The sequence below is a fragment of the Maniola jurtina genome, chromosome 11, assembly GCF_905333055.1.
Source record: "Maniola jurtina chromosome 11, ilManJurt1.1, whole genome shotgun sequence".
NCBI lineage: Eukaryota > Metazoa > Arthropoda > Insecta > Lepidoptera > Nymphalidae > Maniola > Maniola jurtina.
In genome coordinates, this window is record NC_060039.1 from 5,401,454 (window position 1) to 5,426,040 (window position 24,587).

Sequence of the window (24,587 nt, forward strand, 5' to 3'; positions counted from 1 at the left end):
ATAATGAACCGATTTTAATTTAGTTTTTTTTTTGTTTGAAAGGTGGCTTGATCGAGAGTGTTCTTAGCTATAATCCAAGAAAATCGGTTCAGCCGTTTGAAAGTTATCAACTCTTTTCTAGTTACTGTAACTCTCACTTGTCAGGGATGTTAAGTATAAATTTTTAATTTACACTTATAACTAATATAAGTAAAGTATAGGCACGTAATATTAAACATAATAATACTGTAGTTGCTAATCAAAATGTGAACCGAGAAGTGAATAGTTGAAATTTTATTAGTTTGTGAGTTTGTATACCTTTATAAAGAGTAATCTCTGCAACGAATGATTCGATATTAAAAATTATTTCACTGACCTATAATTAATGATTCTTGAGTGTTAAGGCTATGTGGATGAAGTCGCGGGTTACAGCTATACAATAATATTTAAAAAAATAATTACAACTGAGTTTTTGAGAATGTAAGAGCTATTTTTTTAAATAACCGATAGGGCTGTACATTTTCTACTCATACTTTTGCTATTATAAGAATAAATACATATATGAATTTTTCCAAATATTTAAAAATATCGCCAACAATGGACTCATAATCTCTTGTATCCTAATTCCTAACATGATTTTGCAACATTAGGACTAAGTAGGTAGAAACTTAGTTCACTCTGCCAGCACTAGGATCTGATATTTCTATATTTTTTTTTTCAATTTATAACTAATAGCATAGCTAAATATCAAAGGAGAAATTGTTTTGATATCAAATGGAAAACAAATTCAGATTATGCTTCAAAGGATAACCGAAGAATACAAAGACGCAATTATCCATCTGATAGTTCCAGAAGTTCTTAATAGAAATACGAAATAAGGCAATTTAGTGGACAAAAGGGTACCCCCTCAATTTGACGGGGACCGCTGACGGCGATTCAAAAGTTCCTTGTCGGATAGTCGCCCCCCACATTTATTGAATTTCATCCCGAATTTGAAGGATGACCACACGGTTTATTGTTCTGTCGAGCATTGATTAGGGTGTAACGTTGTTATAGGTAACGGGGATTGTCTCGTATTGGTTCTGCATATTTACGTAGTAGACACATACTTTCATTTATAGAGTCTGCTAAAGTTTTTTTTTTTCATTTATTATTTACCTACTTAAAAATTACTGGGTTTAATTAAAAGAAAAAAGTTGCAAATCGCATACTTATTCCTTTTTTATATTTATTTTTTATTAATATTCAAAATAATTGCCTATGAAATAGCCGGAACGTAGTGCCGTCGCAAGACACATTTCACTAAACAAACATCTCTTCATTCTAGGTATCACCGACAGCCCTCTACATGGAGAGTGAACACCAGTACAAGTACTGCTTAAAAGCAGGGGTGTATCCACTCAACAAGAAGCCTACATTAGCTCCCCAGCAACACTTTCTGATGTCCTCCCTGACTCGAGTGGCCTGCTTGGATTCTGGAGTTAGCTCGGCTGACTAGAGTAATCTGGTGCGACGCTGCACCAATAGTCTCATGTGAAAAACCCCGCGATAGTAGATGAAAAAATCTTATTGGCGGTCTCTACTTAAAAGAAACCCGGGATAGTAGATGAAAAAATCTTATTGGCGGTCTCTACTTAAAAGAAACACGGGATAGTAGATTAAAAAATCTTATTGGCGGTCTCTACTTAAAAGAAACCCGGGATAGTAGATGAAAAAATCTTATTGGCGGTCTCTACTTAAAAGAAACCCGGGATAGTAGATGAAAAAATCTTATTGGCGGTCTCTACTTAAAAGAAACCCGGGATAGTAGATGAAAAAAACCTTTGTGGCGGAAACATGGTGTAAGCACGGCGATCGAGAAGCGGCGTCGAGTTGGCTTGTGAGTTGTTTACCACATTCGATGATATGCTTTGGTGACATTAGGGATGATGCGACGATGATGATATTGCTTACTGTGCTAGTGAAAATTAACAGGGCTCTCTCCGTCACTCGCTTCATACAATCGTAGTTCCAATTTCATTTGAATATTAAGCAAACAAAGTCCTTGAAATTTTGTAGACATATTCTAGAAACTAATATCTGTGTCTGTGGTGTTTTAGATTTTTCTAAAAATATGTAGTTTTAAAATTACAGGGGCTCAAAGATTTGTATGAAAATTTTTAAGACCGCGTAACTTTGAAACCGAATTTTTTAACAGAAATCTGGAAAACCACAGACATAGATATTAGTTTCTAGAATATATCTGCAAAACATGGACTTTGGTTGCTTAATATTCAAATGAAATTGGAACTACGTTTGTATGAAGCGAGTGACGGAGAGACCCCTCTCCGTGTTTCTTTCCAAGGACTCATTAGTGTAGAGAGAGCTCATCACAAAAAAAAACTAAAATGTGTTCATGATATGAGCTCAAATATGACAATAGGAAAATTTTTCTCTGAGCGAACACAAATATTACTCGTACATAAAATAAATCCACCATTTTACTCAGATAGTTTATATAAGAAAATAAAATGAAAACCAGTAGCTCTATACATAGTAATAAACACAGTGAGGCACGCGGTCGTCTATGGAAACCGCACAATTTGTCCCTCCACGTAGCGTTTCAATAATAATTCCACCATAAATTCTGCCCGCTCTGACCGTCGGATAGTGGCTGTAACAATTAATTATTATATTGCTTTTTGACGGCATACCACGAATAGTTTCTTTATTGAGTTGGTCCCTCGCTTTTAGTTAATCCTAGCTTTATAAGCGTTGCCTTTGTTCTTTTTAGTTGTTATAAAGCAAGAAAATATAACAAAATAAAGTAGAAAAATAACCATAAATCATTATTGTTTCATTAGTAACTATTCATGAAAATAATAACTAGCATTTTTTCTATTATTATTATCTTTAGGTATCAGTGTAGGTAGGTATTTATATCGGTGTGAAAACACCATCAAATATATCTTTGTAAATAAGCATTTATAGAGTAGAAAGAAAAAAGTATAATGTGATAAGCAAGACTTCTGCTTCTGATGTCAATAAATAAATCGGATGATATTATTACTGCCCTGTACAATTACCCTATTTATTTCACAGAAACGTCAATCATGGTAAAAAATTAAAGAGACTTCGTAAAAGTAAACTTTCACTAACTATCTATCGATCTCAGGTAAACTTCAAAGAAGTTACCAAGACAACTTCTTTATTAACCCCCGACCCAAAAAGAGGGGTGTTATAAGTTTGACGTGTGTATCTGTGTATCTGTCTGTGGCATCGTAGCTCCTAAACTAATGAACCGATTTTAATGTAGTTTTTTTTTTGTCTACAGAAGTAAAACAAACATTTGGATATCTAATTGAAAAAAAAAAATACTTTTGAAGTAGATATTTGACTCTGCAAAAATCAAAAACTTAGGTTAAAAATAATAAATTAGGTTTTTCATTCGACTACGTTTTAAGGTTTCTCAAATATCCCGTCGGAATTTCACAAAATCCTCTTTCTTATTGAATTTTATTCTTTTCTTCACTTTTATTTATATGTGAACATATAATAATTATATATACAAAATCAATTTTATCATTTATGTAACAGTACGTAGGAAGTACCGTAGGTAGGTGTATTGTGAATACATTATCAATGTTTCGCAAGGGCTGAATCTCCACAAAGCCCTATTTAAATTTAATATCGAAATAGGTCAAGATGCTCTCAGAAGTAGCGATTACTTATAATTTGGCGTATTGTTCGGAGGTAAATCGCATGAGAGCACTCCGCATGCCGCTTGGAAGTCTTTGACGCATGCTAATATGGCACTAATCCTATGGGAGCATGTCATCCACTTGATGCTAATGTAGGCATGGCTTTTGTACTTTACGATTCCCTTTGTCTATTTGTTGTGGGGTTCGACTTTGAATATATTGAAATGTTATTTCGTATGTAATGTATTTATTTAATTTGTTTTGTAGGAACAACTGAAAGCTAAAATAATAATATGTATCGATATTTAACATCTATGTCCTCACGAGTATTGTTGTGTATATCACACTTCATACTAATATTATAAGGGCAAAAGTTTGTGTGTATGTGAGTATGTGTGTATATTTGTTACTTTTTCACGCTAAAACTACAAGACGGATTTGGCTGAAATTTGGAGTGGAGATAGATTATACCCTGAATTAACACAAATACTACTTTTTTCACAGAAAATCCACAGGATTTTGTAAAAACCTATATCCACACATTAGTTTCTAGAATATGTCTGCAAAATTTCATGGACTTTGGTTGCTTAATATTCAAATGAAATAGGAACTACGTTTGTATGAAGCGAGTGACGGACCCGTTTTAAGTGGTTTTCATAAGAAAAAATTAAAACAACCCAAACCAGTTTAATAAATTAACTATCCAAACTCAATGACATAAATAAAATGTTTTAAAGATAATAAATATAATTTGAACAATAAAATAAATCCCATAAAAACTCATTCGCACGAAATATTGCATGCATTTAGATCGAATCAGGCGTGCAAATGCTCATTGAAATTGCAAATACAAAAACGCATTCGTCTTCAAATTGTATTCATTCAGTGAATGCGTTCCGAATCTTTATAAATGCGATCGTGCGCGATCCTGATTGTCCTCTACACGGCCAGTGTATCCTGGCCTCCCATTGCCATCTTTCCTTCCGTGAACGGGAAGATGGAGGCATATCCAATGTATCATGAGAAATCTAAATAGATTGGGAATATAAGACGCGAGTCGCGTTTGAGCCTTTTATATGTAAGTATTCTTTATTCACACGGTGTGATGGGTTCCAGATCAAGAACGTAGTTGGATTTATAAGGAGAGGCTACAAAGGAAATTGTTTTTCATCATCTTCATCATCATCTACCCATCCCTAGATCACTATTTATCACAGTTCTCCTCTAAGAATGAGAAGGGTTTGGCTAGTCTACCACGCTGGCCAAGTGTGGATCGGTAGGCTTTATACATCTTTGAGAACATTATGAAGAACTATCAGGTATGTGTATGATAGGTACCGCACGATGTTTTCCTTCGGAGTCAAAGCAAGTGTTTTAAAAGCAGAAACTATTTATTTTTTATTTTTAAAGCAGAAAGCGATAAGGCTGCCAATCGTTCTTCAATTTCTGTGGTTTAATGTTTTACTTTTATTTTATTTTTTGTGTTTATGGACAATTGAGTATATTTCATTTCATTGTTGTTGATACAATGTGGTATTAACAACTCTGTGGCGATTCGAAACCCATAAAATGAGGACGTCTCAAAGAATAATAAGTTGAAAGGTTATGAGGCAGACATGTTCACTCAGTGCCACACAATAGCAGGAAAAAACGTTTCATTCGGGTCGCTTGGAGGTCTCATACGTCAAATTTCACATCTTGAATAGCACCCCCGACAATCTTTATAAATAGTTGGCAAAGGTGCTGTTTAATTTGATGGAAATACGGGATTCACTGCATACCTCGAAGTCAACGGATTACGAATGAATAGCTCAGCTTAACTGAGTCCTTAATTAAGTGGAATATCTTTGGATTCAATTGTAAATTATACCAATACCGTAATTATTATTTACGGCTACCTAGGTATCACGGCTCAGAAAACCTCTACCATTATGTGATTAATGAAAGGGATCATAACCTTCAGAAGAGAAGTACTATGCTCTAGAGTCTAGATTATGACTTTTGCCGGCAATAATTTGCGACGACATTCTGCAAAATTCAATATTATGGTACGTTAGTAGTTTTCGTAGCACTTCGTAGCATTAATAATATTATTATAATAATATCTTTTGAAGAACAATTCCTTATTAAATACTGAGTATGACTATACACATAATATATTTATATAGGTATAATAAATAATATGTTTTACTATATATCTAAATTGACTGCAAATATACCTTATTTATTTTGTCAAAAGAACCATTCAAAAAAATGTTCTTGCCTCTCGATAAAAATACTAAGGTACGGTCTAGCAATCACCAAAAATATCCTTATTTAAGATAGATCTAATATAAAAAAAAGTGTAAATAAAAAAAAGAAAAAGAACAAAATTAAAAAGTGAAAATTAAAAAAAAACACCCAGTCGCAGTGAGCGACTTTACATATTATTATTCCCAACTAATTCTGGAACACAAAGAGGAACGGAATCTAATTTGCGACGTTGTTTACTACAAAAGTATTACTCAGTAGTACCTGAATGCTACAAGTAACACGTCTAAAAGTAGACATAGTTGGTTGGTTGATTTGACCATTTCAACATGCTCAGAGTGGGTAGTTTTAAGTAAACTATGAGATGACTTTGGAGTTTGCTAGAATCTATCGCCTTGTTTCGTTAAACGTCGTAATAAGACAATTATATACTACTAGTTTCAAAAGATGGATGCGATGTTTTATATTTGACATTAAAATTCACTATTAGATCTCACGTGTAAGCAATTGCAATTCAACATCCCGATAAAATAATATAATATATTTCATTTTGTAGTCAGTTAAAATATTTGTTATACTATATTATTTATTGTAAACCTTTTCATGTGATTTCGTTAGTGTGTGTAGGGATTTTTTATATCCTGTGGGAATTCTTTAACTATCCGGGATGTCAATTCATATCTTTTTCTAGCTCGCAAGCTATTAGATTAGATTAGCTGTGTCTTTCATCCAGATCGCGTCGATGGTTGCGCTATGAAACAGTCAGACGACAGATAGACTTTCGTATTTATAATATTATTATAGTCTGGACTACAATAACAAATCAAGAAAAGAAAAAAAATTGAATTTGTATACCTCGTAAGATTGTATTGATATATTTTTGGACCCAGTGGTCCAGTACTTTAACAGAAATGTATCTTCAGAGCTTCAGTCTTCTCCTCGAAAGCAGAGGCTGCGTTGCTTACGAAATGCTCATTTATTTCAGTGTCTGCTTTAATTAGTGCAAGGAACTACTTATCGTTTGCTAAAGCTCCTAAGAGCTGTTACTCTACAACGACTGACTGTAGTACCACTTCACTTGTGGACTAAGAGCCAGCGCGTGCCAAACCTTCGTTATTTTATAAAAGCTGAAAGTTTCTCTGTGTATTGTTCCCAACACAAGGAAAACAAACAGCGACTGTGACGTTTGGATCATGGTGGCTTTGGGAAATAACAGGTAGCCAGCCTGCCAAACACCATTAAACTTTTTAAGGGTGTTTGGCAGGAGGTTGCCACGACTCTAAGCGTCTTACAATGCATGACGTGATTTCTAATACTATTTCGAAGAAAATATAAAAAATTACACTTTATACTTTAACGTAAGATTTTTTACACCTATTTTACCAGTTATCTCCCAATGCCACCATGATCCAAACTTCATAGTCGCTGATCATTCCTGCCTGTGTTGGGGACAATACGCAGATAAACTTACAGCTTTTATAAAATAACGAAGGCCTGGCCCTCGCCGGCTCTCTCTATTGTATAAATGTTTAAAAATAAAATGGAAGGGAAATTTTAAGTACCAGCCGATGTCCGTGACTTCGTCTGCGTGGAATCAGTTTGTAAATTATCCAGTGTTCTTTTAAAAAAATGCAAACTATCGTTATTCGAAAGTAGATGATGTCCACGACTTTGTCCGCGTGGATTTAGGTGTTTAAAAATCCCAAGAAAACTCTTGTGTTTTTCGGGTTGAAATAGTAGTTTACGAGTATGTCCATTCACGGGATACAAACTATCTCTGTAACAAACTACGTCAAAATCAGTTAAACGGATGGACCAGAAAACTCTTGTATTTTTCGGGTTGAAATAGTAGTTTACGATTATGTCCATTCCCGGGTTACAAACTATCAAACGGATGGGCCGTGAATGCTAGCAGATACACAGACACACTTTCATACGTCACGTTTCAGCGTTACATAAAATATATTAGATATGTAGCTAAGATAGCAAAGTTGAGTTGAGCCATACTTTTTATGTCGAATATACCATAATAATAAAGCAAGATTTCTTTTTCTTTTATCGATATTTCAGCCACAACCGCAAACGTGCTACAAAATGAAACGGTACAGTGCACGAAACATTTTCATTACTTATTTTAATAGCCAATAAAGTCGTCCCAATTTATTGCAACTATCTCGTGTGGAGAATCAAGCGAGACCTCATGAATAATGGGTGGGACCTTTAAACTTTAATAAAGCACGCCGTACCCTCATCGTATGGGTTACGCGTTGTAATTTCAGCCAATATGAATATATTTTGGAAAATTTGTGGAATTGTATACCAGCTATACAGTGCCATTATAATATTTTATACCTACCATAGAACATTACTTTCATGTTAAGTTCATGGCGCATAAAAGGACGAATTTTGAACAAGATACAAAACGCACAAGAATAGAAGAGATAGCGCTCTACAAATGTGACCAAAGTGTTGTAGTTTTTAATGTCGTTTTAAGTCTTCACTTTAGATACCTATAGTGCGCGACAAGTTGAGATGGCAACGCAAAAAACTTAAAAACTGGTTGTCTGTAAAGTCGGTTTACTGACGATAGTTGAACGTGACAACAAAGGCCGATTGTGCTTCTGTGTCGCTCGTTCCGCGCTCTCGCTTGCACTTCAAGCCTTACATGGAACGCCTCAGAGCGAGGTAACGCCGCATGAGTCATGTTTTTTCGTGCGTGCAGCCGGCTCTATCGAATTATAAGACGTTGTCACGTCAAAAAAATGTGATCTCTCTGAGATTGTTACATATACCATTCTATCGGACACCTACTCGTATGGTTATGAGAATGAAGAAATAGAGAGGCATGGATCTATGTTTGTGTAAACACCAGTGAATTATTTCTATTAACTCCTACTAGTAATTACTATACCTACTAGTATACAGTTTACTATTCCTGCCTCCGCTGAGATTCAGAAAAAATTGTTAAACAATAAAAGATGAAACAAGTTCCTGTTTCCATGACTTGGTACATTTTTATTCATCTTAGCCACAATTCACTTTCGTTTATTGCTGAACTTAAACCAAACGTTCATATAAAACCCAAAATAACAATAAACAAGGCGAAATCGCTATTACAAAGCATAATCGCTTATATCGCTCGTAAGCTATGACGCCGGCAAAGCGACAGATTGCCAGCATTACAGTAATAAATTGCAGTAGACATCGTGCCGGGAAGGTGGATGACCTTTGTTTCTACATGATATTATTATAGAAGTAACTAGTTATAAATAGAACATACTTACATGAAGATTTAAATGCATAAAACACAGGAATTTAAAAAAAAAATAGAATCTTATTAAGGTTACACTTCATACGCAGATTATACAGTTAAAATATATTGTTCCAGATCTAAAACTAAGCCAGCTATCGATTTTTCTTATTCGATTATGCCCGACACCAATAAATTAATATAATAAAATGATATTTCTTTTGAAAATTATGACTCTTGAAATATCACTATTTTAGGCCTGAAGCATCTTCGTGCGTAAATAAATCATATTCAAAAATATTAGTTTTAAAAATAATGTACGATTTGCGTTGTTAAAACATCTTCTTGACTGGGAGAGTACTCTTAAGATACACTTTGAGCTTTGCGACCGCTACAAAGACCGCAACACATGACGTTTGGGGAGCGACACTTACGCATTACTATAAAGTGCCAAGAATAATATAATGCGCTGGACAGACAGGTTGATCGGTTGCGCAAAAAAACTTAATATAAAAGAAAATAAGAAAAGATAAAAAGCTCGTATTTTATGTCCATTATTATCTAGAAGTCAGAACCACTAATAAACCCACATTCAAGCCCACAGGTAAATTACAGAGCAAGTTAAATCAACGTAGACTTTAATGCGAAGCTTTTATTAAACAGGCGCCTAGCAATTGATCATTCATTTCGTGTACCTCAGAACGGCAGCATGTCTAATAACATACTGAAAAATGAAATCTCACTTGAATTGGCTTTTTTGCAGTCGATTGCTTCCAAAATATTCCTTTGCCCTTTTATTGGTAGAACGAAATTTCAAATGATTGGTTATTACATAATTTGCGTGCTAATTCTTTGCACAATCATGCAGCTTTTTCTAACACTTTTTATTGAAGGCAGCAAGGATTGGATCGAAATAATCAATGTCGCTCCCAATCTGGGTGTGATTGTAATGGCTTATATAAAATACACAAGAATTAACGCATATAAAGAATTTTATGAGCAGATATTCTATCACTTTCAAGATGATTTCTGGAATATGGTAGCAACCAAATCTAAAGAACACCAGAAAATTATCAAGACCTACAAATGGTTGGTGATGGTGATCAATCGTTTTTTGGTTTACTACACTATGCCCTTAGCTTTAACAGTCGACTCTTTTCCGTACCTACTCATGGTGTATAAAAACAAAGTACACGGTGTATCTGGTGAATACTTATATCCTTATGATGCATGGTACCCTTTTGATAAAGTAAAATGGTACGCTGCTGCATATATTTGGGAAAGTTTCATGACAGCTATAGTTATAGCTGTATTTACAATCGCTGATGTAATGCACGTATCTTATGTGGGATTTATTTGTATGGAGTTAAAAATACTCGGGAATTGCTTAGAGGAAATTCTGAGTCCTCACGACGTTGAAAAAATGCGAAAAGGGCATAATGTCAGTGCGATTCACCGGACTGTTGTCAGAAAATTAAAAGTCATTATAGTGAAACATGACTTCTTATACAAGTGAGTAGTTGCTTATTATTATAGTAATTAGGTTTCCGTACCTCAAAAGGAAAAACGGAACCCTTATAGGATCACTTTGTTGTCTGTTTGTCTGTCTATCTGTCTGTCCGTCCGTCCGTCCGTCGTGTCCGTCAAGAAACCTATAGGTTACTTCTCGTTGACCTAGAATCATGAAATTTGGCAGGTAGGTAGGTCTTATAGCACAAGTAAAGGAATAAATGCAAAACCCGTGAATTTGTGGTTACATCGTTAAAAAAATTATTAAAATATGTTTCAATTTTCAAAATAAGACAACAATATCAAGTGGGGCATCGTATGAAAGGGCTTTATCTGTACATTTTACAACAATTTTTTATTTATTTTTATGCACAATAGATTTATCGTAAAAATGTTGGAAAAATTACCCGAGTACGGAACCCTCGGTGCGCGAGTCTGACTCGCACTTGGCCGGTTTTTACGGAAAGTTTCACTGTGCAGTAGTAATAACAGTAATCGTTAACTTTTCAGAATATCATCTAAACTTGACAAAGTTTTAGGTGACGCAATGCTTCTCAACTATTCCCTCGGAGCTATATTTATTTGTTTAACAGCTTTTACGTTCACGGTAAAATGATTTTATTTATTCATTTTAAAATGTTATTGGTCTTGTTGTATCTTAATATCTAACTTTGCTTTAAGCTTTTTTGTAACTTAAATAATCTTTTGTATGTACCATTATAATTTATTTTCATGACCAGTAACTTGTTTATTTTTGGTGATTTAAGCTTATCTGAGGCTGTAATTTTATGATTCGATTAATAGAAGTCTAATATTTATTTCTTAGTAAAATAATTACGGAAATTATATTTTTACAGGTCATAGACGTTACATACAAAAGGATACGTTACTTCCTTATGTTTATGTCGCTGGTCATTGAAATATTTAATAATTGCCTTCTTGGACAAGTATTAAGTGATCATGTAAGTAAAAAACTCTTACTGTAAGTAAGTAATCTAGCTAAATACTTAAAGAAAGTCTACAGTTATTTTATCAATTTATTTAATGTTTAATTCATTATTTAACGAAAAGAAAAAATGTAATTTTAAGAATAAGTTAAAGTTTTAAAATTATGTTCAATTATGATTCATTTTTAGAAATGACCTAAAGAGTACTCCATAGATTTATTTCGAATTCCAATCGAGCGCTGTTAGATATCGGCAGTTTTTTGATACGTACTTCTAGAGAAGTTTATTGATAAGGTTTTCATTAATTTATAGACTAGCGCTTGGCTGCAATCAGACCTTCTGACAAGAATAATGATGCAACTTAAGATGGAGCTTGTTTGCCTAGAAGATGCCACTATTGATTCCAAGGAACCTATATTATAAGTGGAGGGGGAAAACGGATACCAGAATGCCGGATTTTAGATATGGTACACAATGTAATAAAAACATTATGTCCAACAGAGTAAAAATCTTACAGAAGCAATATACTTCAGTGACTGGCCAAACGCCAGCCCTGAAGCGAAGAAGTTGATGCTAATGTTTATGGTGAGAACTCGGAAACCATTCCAGTTGACTGGAAATGGTTATATTGTCATGAATATGAACAGTTATAGCAGCGTGAGTAATTTGAAGTTTAAAATAATATTATGTTAATAAATCCTGTGCAATGCAAACGTGTGTCTGTCTATCTGCTAGTTTTTTACAACTCATCCTTTTAACCGATTTTGACAAAAGGTACTGAAAAACCAAGCTTGCATTCCGTCAGCGATATGAATATCTATTTACAAGATTTGTAATAAGAGTTTTAGAAGCGGCCCGAACAATAAAAGCAAAAATATTTAAAAATAGTCGAATTAAGACTTACCTATTTTTTAGGCGTTAACAGGGCTTTCTCCGTCACTCGTTTCATACAATCGTAGTTCCAATATCATTTGAATATTAAGCAACCAAAGTCCATGAAATTTTGCAGACATATTCTAGAAACTAATATCTGTGTCTGTGGTATTTTAGATTTTTCTAAAAATATGTAGTTTTAAAATTACAAGGGTTCAAAGATTTGTATGAAAATTTTTAAGACTGGGTAACTTTGAAACCGAATATTTTAACAGAAATCTGGAAAACCACAGACATAGATATTAGTTTCTAGAATATGTCTGCAAAATTTCATGGACTTTGGTTGCTTAATATTCAAATGAAATTGGAACTACGATTGTATGAAACGAGTGACGGAGAGAGCCCTCTTAAGTTTTATTTGAATTAAATATTTTTGTTCTCGTTTAAAAAAAAAACTGGCCACTTGCGCGATGCCATTTTGTTAGTGATCATCTATACCTACCTATGGAGATCAAACATTTTCCGCGGGATTTGCAAAAGGCCTTAATACACGCGGATGCAGAGGCGGGCATCATCTAGTAAATAACAAGTGTAAATTAAAAATTTTCAACACCCCCGACAAATCATTTGCAATTAAATAATTATGTATATCTAGGCAACGTCCATCTTGACAGCTTGACATATTTTGTCAATGGACACTTGAATATTATGAACCTAACGGTTATCTAACCTTCTTTTCTACAAGAAAACTAGAAAATAGCTCATAACTTTTAAACGGCTGAACCAATTTTTTTGGATTATAGCTAAGAACACTCTCGATCAAGCCACCTTTCAAACAAAAAAAAGTAAATTAAAATCGGTTCATTCGTTTAGGCGCTACGATGCCACAGACAGATACACAGATACACACGTCAAACTTATAAACACCCCTCTTTTTGGGTCGGGGGTTAATAAAAAGAAATATTTTAAATAACCATTTCAACTAATCGAAGAAAAATAACTAAAATTTTTATTCTTTTCAGATTTGCAGCACATCCTACCAATTATACAACTTACTGCGCACCATTTATCAATAAATATTATTGAAATTAGATTTTACCATAAAATATCACAAAAAATACAGCAACTAAATGAATTATAGTAAAATTAAAAATTATTTATTCACACGTTCACACTTATTTTGCGCCTAATATTTCGTACCTATGTTGTTATGACAGTTAAAAGGAAGACACACATTTATATTAAGTAAGTTATCCATGCATTTTGTCTACGATTCAACGCTGATAAAAATGAAAGTCTGATAAAAAATACAGTTTGCTTATTAGTTAGTTAGTTAGTTTAGTTATGCAGTTATTTTCACTTTCAAATAAGTGAAAACGAGGGAGCTTCAATACAACGAACAATATTATTGAAGCGATTTCACACCGACGACGCCATAAAACCAAGATGTCTACATTCATATTACGAGTCTTCGTAGGCATATTGAGAGAATATTGTTTCATCGGCCGTTTCAATTTTTAACCGACTTCAAAAAAGGAGGAGGTTCTCAATTCATAGGAATCTTTTTTTTTTTTAATGTATTTTCCCCGATTACTCAAAGACCCCTGAACCGATTTGGATTTTTTTTGTTTGAAAGGGTAGGTATACTGTGTGCAGGTGGTCCCATATAAATTTGGTGAACATCTGATGAATATATTCGGAGATGGAGAACAGAACTCCTCAATGGATAAGAGAAAATTGCTCGCGATCAGTGTAATAGCTTAGTAAACCGTAGGGTTTTAACTTGGCATAGCATATTATAGTACAGTGGGGCCACTAAAAATTGTGAAATAAAAATTTGTGGTTTTTGAAGTCGGTTTTATGTTTAAAAAGCTGAGTTTGTTCCCTATAATTTTCGGCGTCTAATAATAGAGATAAATTCGTGTGAGTAAAATAGAGTGTTTTTTATTGCTGAACTTTAGAAGTCAAACCATAAGGGCAATTGCGAAGTAAATAAAGTAAAAAAGTTATGGTACGGAACTCTTCGTGTGCCAGTCCGACTCGCAATTTACGGATTTTTTAGATAGAACAGAACGTAGGAATCGACGTCTAAGGATCGATTCAACGGACGGGGCATGGCTAAAAGAATTAAAATTAAGAGGGGTCTCTCCGTCACTCGCTCCATACAAACGTAGTTCGTCTCTCATTTGAATACTAACCAATTATATCAATGGAATTTTGTAGAAACGTTCCAGGAACTAATATCTATGTCTGTAGTTTTCCAGATTTCCGTTAAAATATTCGGTTTCAAAGTTACGCGATCTTAAAAATTCACATGCAAATCTTTGAGCCCCTGTAATTTTAAAACTACATATTTTTAGAAAAATATAAAACACCACAGGCACAGATATTAGTATCTAGAATATGTCTGCAAAATTTCATGGACTTTTGTTGCTTAGTATTCAAATGAAATTGCGACTACGATTGTATGAAATAAGTCACGGAGAGAGGCCTTTTACGATATTGTATGAAGGATGACACTGTACGAAGTTATTGACAACTTCTTACCCGCGCCTGGGCATTGGCCCACGCATGAAAACTAATTCCATGATGTGACTTATAAAAATAAAGACGCTCAATCCTAACCACGACTACCCAACCAGTTATTTAGGAATAAATTTATTTCTTGATACTGAAAGTTTATCTATATTTACGAAAGGTCCTATTTATAAGACAATAAGAATATTAATTTATCAATTTTATTATTAGAAAATCACGACACTTTTTATTGGAAATAATAAATTTCTAATAATCATCATAATTACTTTTATATTTTTTTCACGATTTTTTTACAGATCATTAAATTTTTTAATCGCTTTTTCCCTTTATAAGCCTCGGTAATCCGTGCAAGTTCATCAGTCCATTGAACCCCTAAGAAGATGGGTACAAAGCATCTAATAATACTTTTCTTGCTAGCACCTACCGTGCTAACTAGAAATGTCGGTGAGTACAAAAATGATATATTTTGAATTTAGTCTTTTTATTTTATAGTTATAATATTTTATATAATTCCAGTTAGTGCTGGTTACCTACCAGGTTTTTTCTACATATTCATGTTGTTCCTTGAATTATTATTTTTGTAAATAATATTAGCTACTTTAATAATGACCTACATTCCCCCTCCAAGTAAGCGTAAATCTTGTGATAAGGGTAGTTACGACAATAGTGCAACGGGTGGGATTTCAGAAAACCGCCGACCTTTCAGAATTCAGTCCGTTCCTTAACCGTTGAGCTATTGAGGCTATCTATGTATTTACATCACGTAATAAATTATTTATTATCAAGATCAGTATGTGACTGAAATTATTACAGCTAAAGGATTATTCCTTTTATCCACCTTAAAACATCCATCCCAGGGTGTAAACCATAGATGTAAACTCGGAAACGTGTGTGATCTATATCCACGCCGGATTAATAAGATAAAGTTGAAAACTAAAACCCGACTGCGATCGCGTTAATAAACGCTGAAATAATATGATAAAATTGTTTTCTGTCGCTTGGTATATTTTAATGTTATTGTTCATATTTTATATTCATGGGCTCAAAATTTTCTCCTCTTTCATTTGACATCCTACTCGATACAATAACAAAAAAAAATTTTTGGAGACCTCCACATTTTTTGATCTAACATCCGTTAGGTCAATTTTTTTAGAAAAATATAGCCTATGTCACCCGGGCCTTTATGACGAATCGATTGACACCTCATTCATCAAAATCGGCAAATTCTCTATTGTACAGAGAAATAAAATATTAAAGATTTCTGAAGTTGTATGGCATACGCCTTGCTTACTTTTTTATATTAATACATAATTTATCAGTCGCCTTTGCATACTATTTACCTATATTTTTTACAGGAAGTAGAGCTAGTGCTGTAGCGTTCGGTAAGGTTTATTTTATTTTATTTATTTAAATTAGCCCTTACTGCGACCTCACCTGGATAATATTATGATGACTACGTAGTTTGAGATTGAGGTAGGCCCACTTGGAAAAGGAATAGCAGTTCAAAAATTATTACTCCTAATCATCTATTTTTTATGACTGACTTCTACGGTCTGATCGACGATTTCTACGACGATATCGCACCAGACCACAATGTTTGCCAACACGAGTGGAAGCCACGGCCGAAGCCTCCTAACAGACTAGACATAAGCAAATAGATATAGATTTATAAAAAATTAAGATTTTACAAGTGCCTCAAATCATCAATTAATTCGATAACTAGCTTGGAATACTTTTCCTGCCGAGAAGAATCAGCACTTTAAAAAATGCAAAAAAAGCATCTTAAAATTTTGGACCAGATAATGGTACTGATTCTGAGCGCATCTAAATTTTAGAGTATTTTCATCTTTTTCTTACTAATGTAATAAGAGAAATACAGACAAAACTAATTTAAATTAGAACTATCAAACCTTGCGACTTTAGGTGCCAGTCGTGAGTCTATTGTTTGAACAATTTGTACAGTGCACTAAAATAAAATCATCATTAAATAAATTAATAGTCATTAAATAAAATTAATTTTCCGCTTTTTTTAGCAATATCAAAAAGAAAAACATGCAGATACTCCAAAAGTTTAGAGAAAAACATCAGAATCGACGCCACTATTTATTTTAATAGTTGTATCATGGGTGTTATAAATTTTTAATTTACACTTGTCAAATAAATAATTATGTATAGGCAACGTCCATCTTGACAGCTTGACATTTGTCAATTGACACTTGAATATTATGAACCTAAGGGTTTATCTAACCTTCTTTTCTACAAGAAAACTAGAAAAGAGCTGATAACTTTTAAACGGCTGAACCAATTTTTTTGGATTATAGCTAAGAACACTCTCGATCAAGCCACCTTTCAAACAAAAAAAAGTAAATTAAAATTGGTTCATTCGTTTAGGCGCTACGATGCCACAGACAGATACACAGATACACACGTCAAACTTATAACACCCCTCTTTTTGGGTCGGGGGTTAAAAAAGAATACTAATACAGGTAAAGACTTTTTCAGCGCAAGCCAAAGGTGGATCTTCAAATGCAGTAGCCAGTGGTAATGATACACAGTATTATATATTCAAAAGTTAAGCTACTAGTATTAGGACCTTCCTAAGACATTTAAACCGTAAAGACCCCGGTACACATTGGCCCAACGCATTCGGAGAACTTATAAAGGCGTAGGTATATTGCAGCATACGTACGACCAATGTGTACTGGAGAAAAGGAACACTAAAAAAGATATTCGTAAATTCGACCTGCAAGAATTGAATGGATCAATCAAAGGTTCTGTCTCATATGCACTTCTGTCTCATATTCAAATGAAAACTATAGCCCGGTCATTTGAAATAATGAAAATTCCCACAGAACCAAATATTGGTGGAGAGCTTGACCATTACAAATAAAGTGTTAAAAATCCCCATCGATCCTATATGTGCTACAAAAGTTATTCGGGCACAAAAGTCAAAATTTTATCAAAAAAATCTCAGACCAAAGTTGTAGATCTTAAAATTCTCTACAAAAATGGTTTTATTATTTTTTTGCTAAGAGTTACCTACCATTCCTGAGTAAACCCCATTTCTCAATATTTGACTCTGTGGGAATTATTGTTATTTGACCACTATTTTTAGGGTTCCGTACCTCAAAAGGAAAAACTTATAGGATCACTTTGTTGTCTGTCTGTCTGTCCGTCCGTCCGTCCGTCCGTCCGTCGTGTCTGTCAAGAAACCTATAGGGTACTTCCTGTTGACCTAGAATCATGAAAGGCGGGTAGGCGGGTCTTATAGCACAAGTACAGGAATAAATCTGAAAACCGCGAATTTGTGGTCACATCATTTAAAAAAATTAAATTATGTTTCAATTTTCAAAGTAAGATAACTATACCATATGGGGTATCATATGAAAGAGCTTTACCTGTACATTTTAAAACAAATTTTTATTTATTCTTATGCATAATAGTTTTTGATTTATCGTGCAAAATGTTGGAAAAAATACCCGAGTGCGGAACCCTCAGTGCGCGAGTCTGACTCGCACTTGGTCGGTTTTTTTTAAGTCTAAATTGACCAGGCTACTGTTTCAAATATTGAATGAAAGTATTATCTTACAGCACTGAGCACAGGCCAGGGATCATCTACAGCAAATGCAATAGGTGAGCAAATTTATAATAGCAAATATCTAAGTAAAAAGGCCAGGGCTAAGGCCTAGCCCGAACAGCGATTTTTCTTCGTGCGATTTATTTTACACGCACTGCGAATGCGGCGAGTGCCATACAACTCCATACTGCACAAGATATTCGCGCAAATTTCAAACCGCACCGCGTGAAATTTGTATGGGCTAGTCGAATCAAGTAGCGCGTGGGGTAAAATGCGTTCGAAATTCCTCTCAAATGTACCTATCGAATATGTCTGTCTGTTAAGTTGAAAACTTACACTAGCTTCCCGAACTAAGCTAGCCTAAGTAAATCTGTCATTTAGTAAAAACAGACTTTAGTCATCTTTGACCAAACCCCAAAAAAAGAGAAAAAAAACCAGACTAATTTGACATCTAGAATATACCTACATTTTGGCAGATTAAATATATTTATGAAATCAATCTTTCGCAGCGAACAGCAAAGGTGGTGGAAATGCCAATGCAAATGCTGCAGGTAATCATCATTTAACATATTCATCATTATCACGATAGACGTTCACTGCTGGACATAGGTCTCTACAGGGGCTTTCATACGTGACGGTGTTTCCATACGTTACGGTGATGAGCCGCCTTAATCCAGCGGCTCGCTGCGGCTCTACTGTCTATCTAGGCTCTTACAACACTGCGCTGTGCGATGCGGGATCGCCAATCTAGCATCTTGGGATCCCAACGTCTATCAGTCTTTCCAACTTTTTGCCCATTACCACTTCAGCTTCGCAACCCATTGAGCTATGTCGGTTACTATGAAGCCTAAATGAGGTTAAAAAGTACCTTTGTCCATCCCCGGGATACAAGCTATCTCTGCATCTTTCTTCAAAATCAATTTCGAGGATCATTTCGTAATTTTGTTTGTTTGTACTTTGTAGCTAAAATCGCAACACGTTGTACCATTATTAAATAATTTCGACTATAGCAATTTCTCGGCTCTGGTGCAATGTCGAAACTACGCGATTTTTAGGGTTCCGTACCTCATAGGGAAAAACGAATCCTTACAGGATCACTTTGTTGTCTGTCTGTTTGTCTGTCCGTCTGTCCGTCTGTCGTGTCTGTCAAAAACCTATAGGGTACTTCCCGTTGACCTTGAATCATGAAATTTGGCAGGTAGGTAGGTCTTATAGCACAAGTAAAGGAAAAAATCCGAAAACCTTGAATTTTATTATAAAATATTACACTCATTCCCACAAATGACTTTCCCACTTTCCTGAGGCGGAGCATAGGATTGGCGAGCTTATTACGATTTCTAGTTCGCCTGTCGTGGAAGTCACCGGTTTTTTTGTAACTGAGAATGTTTTGTCGTACAAAAATTATATAAGTGTACTTAAATATAATGAGAAGCCACTGTAAGAATACCTATTTCCTTAAAATTCTCTCGTAGCGAATCGCACGGTTTTAAATTATAAAGTACACATTGCATATTGTTTCATTGTTTAACGGTGCCTAAGTAAATCTGTCATCTATGATCTAGTAAAAACAGACTATAGTCATCTTTGACCAACCCCTAAAAAAAGAGAAAAAAAAACCAGACTAATTTGACATCTAAAATATACCTACCTACATTTTGGCAGATTAAATATATTACAAAATCAATCTTTCGCAGCGAACAGCGAAGGTGGTGGAAATTCCAATGCAAATGCTGCAGGTAATCATCATTTAACATATTCATCATTATCACGATAGACGTTCACTGCTGGACATAGGTCTCTATAGGGACTTTCATACGCCACGGTGTTTCCATACGTGACGGTGATGCGCCTCCTTAATCCAGCGGCTCGCTGCGGCTCTACTGTCTATCTAGGCTCTTACAACACTGCGCTGTTCGATGCGGGATCGCCAATCTAGCATCTTGGGATTCCAACGTCTATCAGTCTTTCCAACTTTTTACCCATTACCACTTCAGCTTCGCAACCCATTGAGCTATGTAGGTTACTATGAAGCCTAAATGAGGTTAAAAAGTACTTTTGTCCATTCCCGGGATACAAGCTATCTCTGCATCTTTTGTCAAAATCAATTTCGAGGATTAATTCGTAATTTTGTTTGTTTGTACTTTGTAGCTAAAATCGCAACACGTTGTACCATTATTAAATAATTTCGACTATAGCAATTTCGGCTCTGGTGCAATGTCGAAACTACGCGATTTTTAGGGTTCCGTACCTCATAGGGAAAAACGAATCCCTTACAGGATCACTTTGTTGTCTGTCTGTTTGTCTGTCCGTCTGTCCGTCTGTCCATCTGTCCGTCTGTTCGTCTGTCGTGTCTGTCAAAAATCCATAGGGTACTCCCCGTTGACCTAGAATCATGAAATTTGGCAGGTAGATAGGTCTTATGGCACAAGTAAAGGAAAAAATCCGAAAAACTTGAATTTTATTATAAAATATTACACTCATTCCCACAAATGACTTTCCCACTTTCCTGAGGCGGAGCATAGGATTGGCGAGCTTATTACGGTTTCTAGTTTGCCTGTCGTAGAAGTCACCGGTTTTTTGTAACTGAGAATGTTTTGTCGTACAAAAATTATAATATTAGTGAACTTAAATATATTGAGAAGCCACTGTAAGAACACCTATTTCCATAAAATTCTCTCGTAGCGAATCGCACGGGTTTAAATTATAAAGTACACATTGCATATTGTTTCATTGTTTAGCGGTGCCTAAGTAAATCTGTCATCTATGATCTAGTAAAAACAGACTATAGTCATCTTTGACCAAACCCCAAAAAAAGAGAAAAAAAACCAGACTAATTTGACATCTAAAATATACTTACCTACATTTTGGCAGATTAAATATATTTATAAAATCAATCTTTCGCAGCGAACAGCGAAGGTGGTGGAAATTCCAATGCATATGCTGCAGGTAATCATCATTTAACATATTCATCATTATCACGATAGACGTTCACTGCTGGACATAGGTCTCTATAGGGACTTTCATACGCCACGGTGTTTCCATACGTGACGGTGATGCGCCGCCTTAATCCAGCGGCTCGCTGCGGCTCTACTGTCTATCTAGGCTCTTACAACACTGCGCTGTTCGATGCGGGATCGCCAATCTAGCATCTTGGGATCCCAACGTCTATCAGTCTTTCCAACTTTTTGCCCATTACCACTTCAGCTTCGCAACCCATTGAGCTATGTCGGTTACTATGAAGCCTAAATGAGGTTAAAAAGTACCTTTGTCCACCTCCGGGATACAAGCTATCTCTGCATCTTTCGTCAAAATCAATTTCGAGGATCATTTCGTAATTTTGTTTGTTTGTACTTTGTAGCTAAAATCGCAACACGTTGTACCATTATTAAATAATTTCGACTATAGCAATTTCGGCTCTGGTGCAATGTCGAAACTACGCGATTTTTAGGGTTCCGTACCTCAAAAGGAAAAACGGATCTCTTACAGGATCACTTTGTCGTCTGTCTGTCTGTCCGTCTGTCCATCTGTCCGTCAGTCAAAAAACCTATAGGGTACTTCCCATTGACCTAGAATCATGAAATTTGGCAGGTAGGTAGGTCTTATAGCACAAGTGAAGGAAAAAATCCGAAAACCATGAATTTTATTATGAAATATTACACTCATTGCCACTAATGACTTTCCCACTTTCCTGAGGCGGAGCGTAGGATTGGCGAGCTTATTACGGTTTCTAGTTTGCCTGTCGTGGAAGTCACCGATTTTTTTTTGTAACTGAGAATGTTTTGTCGTACAAAAATTATATTAGTGTACTTAAATATATTGAGAAGCTACTGTAAGAATACCTATTTCCTGTAATTTCTCTCGCAGGGAATCGCATGGTTTTAAATTATAAACACATTGCATATTGTTTCATTGTTGTCGTTTGTAAACAATACGATTTCACCACATTTACCATTTATGTAACATTTTTCCACAATAATTTTTTTTTCGTAGCACAAAATAATGGCGATGGATCTTCTGATGCAGATGCAGCTGCCATAGGTAAAAAGAAGGAAATGTAGATTCCTAATAAATTAATGTTGTGTTATTATTAATGTTGTTCTTTTAACTAACATTTAAACCTAACTTATGAAAAGATGTTATTCATTCTACTTTCAACTAGTTCTTTATTTTAATTTCGTTAGTAACTTGCTGGTACATGCATATGGTACATTTCCATATTTGATTGGATAGTAGATGCAAGCTGAAAATCAACGCCATGTCTGCGCATGGTATTCAGCTGAGCATGGTATAATTGTATCCAATTGTAAAACTGTCAAAATGTTAAATCAATTTTTTTTACCTTTCATTATCTTGGCAAGTTTACAAAACGTCACTTGACTGGGCAAATCTAACAGGGATTTTAAAATTGGCCAGGAAGGGTTCCGTACCATCGTACCAGATTTATTTTTAACAGTTTTAATTTTTTAATTTTCATGTTGATGTTTAACTCTACTTCATTCATATTTGGTCGGGTTATATTAATTATTTATTAGACATAATATGTTAACCTTCAAAAGCGAAATGATGATTGAGACAAAACCAGTAATTTAACCTAATTTGACGCAAGTGGGCCTAAATATAAGGCATTTACATCATATCTTCATTTTGTCATTTTGCCAAGAAGTGCAAGAAAGTTTATGATTAATGATTTTTTTTACATAATAAATGTATTTACTAATTCACGTGACTTTTACAATACAGCTACCGCTTCAGGCGACAGCTCAGCTGATGCAACCGCAATTTCTGTCGGTAAGGATATTTTATTTCTAATTTTATTTAAGCCCGAAATAATAATTCTTGTATCGCCGTCATCGTCATAGTTAGATGCAAGTTAAAAGTCAACTTTTTACTAATCTATTTCAATAATCGCCATTGATTTGATGTTGTCTTGTCCCGAAAGGATATCTATACTAATAAATAAAATTGAAGTGTCTGTCTGTAATTTCGAAATAACTACCTCATATTAAGCTCATATGGTTATTTGAACGGTACCATAACTGAATAACACGTTTTTAAGATTTTTGTCTATCTATCTGTGTGTCTGTCTGTCCTGGTGGGAGGTTTTTGCCGTGGCTAGTTACCATCCTACTGTCACAGCCGTATCGCCAAGCGAGTTAGCGTTCCGGTACGATGTGGTGTAGAAACCAAAGGGTGGGTTTAATAAAAACTGCCCTTGGGCATGGGCGTGGGGGAGAAATTTTCAAAAATCCGTAAACACGCATTGTTTCATTTGTAACCAAGTATCCACTTTCACGGAAAAAACTTGAAAAATAACGGACTTTCCTACAAATTTTCATCTCTTATTTAACCTCCTTGGGAGAAGAATTTTCAAAAATTATTATCGGCACATTTAACCGAACGCCTAAAAACGAATTATTTACATCAAAATTAATTTAAAAAATGACAGACTTTCCAACAAAACTCCATCCTCTATTTAACCCCCTTAGGGACTGAACTTGTGACTAAGTTAAGCCTACGTTATAAAAAAACCTACTGTCAAAATGTTATGTTTCTTACCCCAGCGGTTTAGGCTGCGCGTTGATAGATCAGTCAGTCAGTAAACTAGTCAATCAGTCACCGTTTCCTTTTGTAACTTTAGATGTACAAAAATACTCCGGTTACAGTATTAGTTACATATTCCTTTCTCTATGTATTAAAATATCCGGTTACATTACCGGATATTAATTCTTCAATGTTAATTATTACACAAAAAGTGTCTTCTATAGATATTGTCCCGTAACAATTATATTGTACTTATATTATAATTATTTATTCTTATTAATTATTATGTTATTTATTCAATGTTTTCAATATACAACTTACAGCTGATGACAGCTCGCCTACTGAACCTGAACGTAAGTATTAAGAGGGCTCTCTCCGTCACTCGTTTCCACTCGTTTCATACAATCGTAGTTCCAATTTCATTTGAATACTAAGCAACCAAA

General features: G+C 34.8%; 2 protein-coding genes and 1 long non-coding RNA gene across 53 annotated transcripts in view; 2 read left to right on the forward strand and 1 right to left on the reverse strand.

Moving 5' to 3' along the window:
* LOC123869521 overlaps positions 1-14,857 on the reverse strand; it is a 28,845-nt gene extending 13,988 nt beyond the window's left edge. Inside the window, exons 1-2 of one of the 2 annotated variants that reach the window (XR_006796911.1) lie at positions 14,839-14,857; positions 4,360-4,367 (exon numbers count right to left, since the gene is read on the reverse strand). This is a non-coding gene — a long non-coding RNA (uncharacterized LOC123869521). Of the gene's footprint in view, positions 1-4,359; positions 4,368-8,038; positions 8,051-14,838 lie in introns of those variants that run through there. The other variant, XR_006796910.1, reaches the window with a different exon arrangement.
* Positions 9,691-13,639, forward strand: LOC123869508 (odorant receptor 67c-like). Its single transcript, XM_045912485.1, has 5 exons — positions 9,691-10,671; positions 11,179-11,275; positions 11,526-11,630; positions 12,117-12,272; positions 13,511-13,639. The coding sequence occupies exons 1-5, from the start codon at positions 9,869-9,871 to the stop codon at positions 13,562-13,564; spliced, it is 1,215 nt and encodes a 404-aa protein (XP_045768441.1). The 5' UTR covers positions 9,691-9,868; the 3' UTR covers positions 13,565-13,639.
* Positions 14,858-15,379: 522 nt separating the features above from the next.
* The window catches only part of LOC123869491 (mucin-19-like), a 52,775-nt gene continuing 43,567 nt past the window's right edge, over positions 15,380-24,587 (forward strand). For 33 of the 50 annotated variants that reach the window (XM_045912415.1, XM_045912437.1, XM_045912426.1 and 30 more), the window contains exons 1-10: positions 15,380-15,470; positions 16,382-16,408; positions 17,529-17,567; positions 18,618-18,659; positions 19,113-19,154; positions 20,298-20,339; positions 21,508-21,549; positions 22,594-22,641; positions 23,344-23,391; positions 24,468-24,497. In XM_045912415.1, coding sequence (XP_045768371.1) covers positions 15,407-15,470; positions 16,382-16,408; positions 17,529-17,567; positions 18,618-18,659; positions 19,113-19,154; positions 20,298-20,339; positions 21,508-21,549; positions 22,594-22,641; positions 23,344-23,391; positions 24,468-24,497 — 424 coding nt within the window. In that variant the 5' untranslated portion in view covers positions 15,380-15,406. Of the gene's footprint in view, positions 15,471-16,381; positions 16,409-17,528; positions 17,568-18,617; positions 18,660-19,112; positions 19,155-20,297; positions 20,340-21,507; positions 21,550-22,593; positions 22,642-23,343; positions 23,392-24,467; positions 24,498-24,587 lie in introns of those variants that run through there. The other 17 variants (XM_045912460.1, XM_045912454.1, XM_045912463.1 and 14 more) reach the window with 4 other exon arrangements.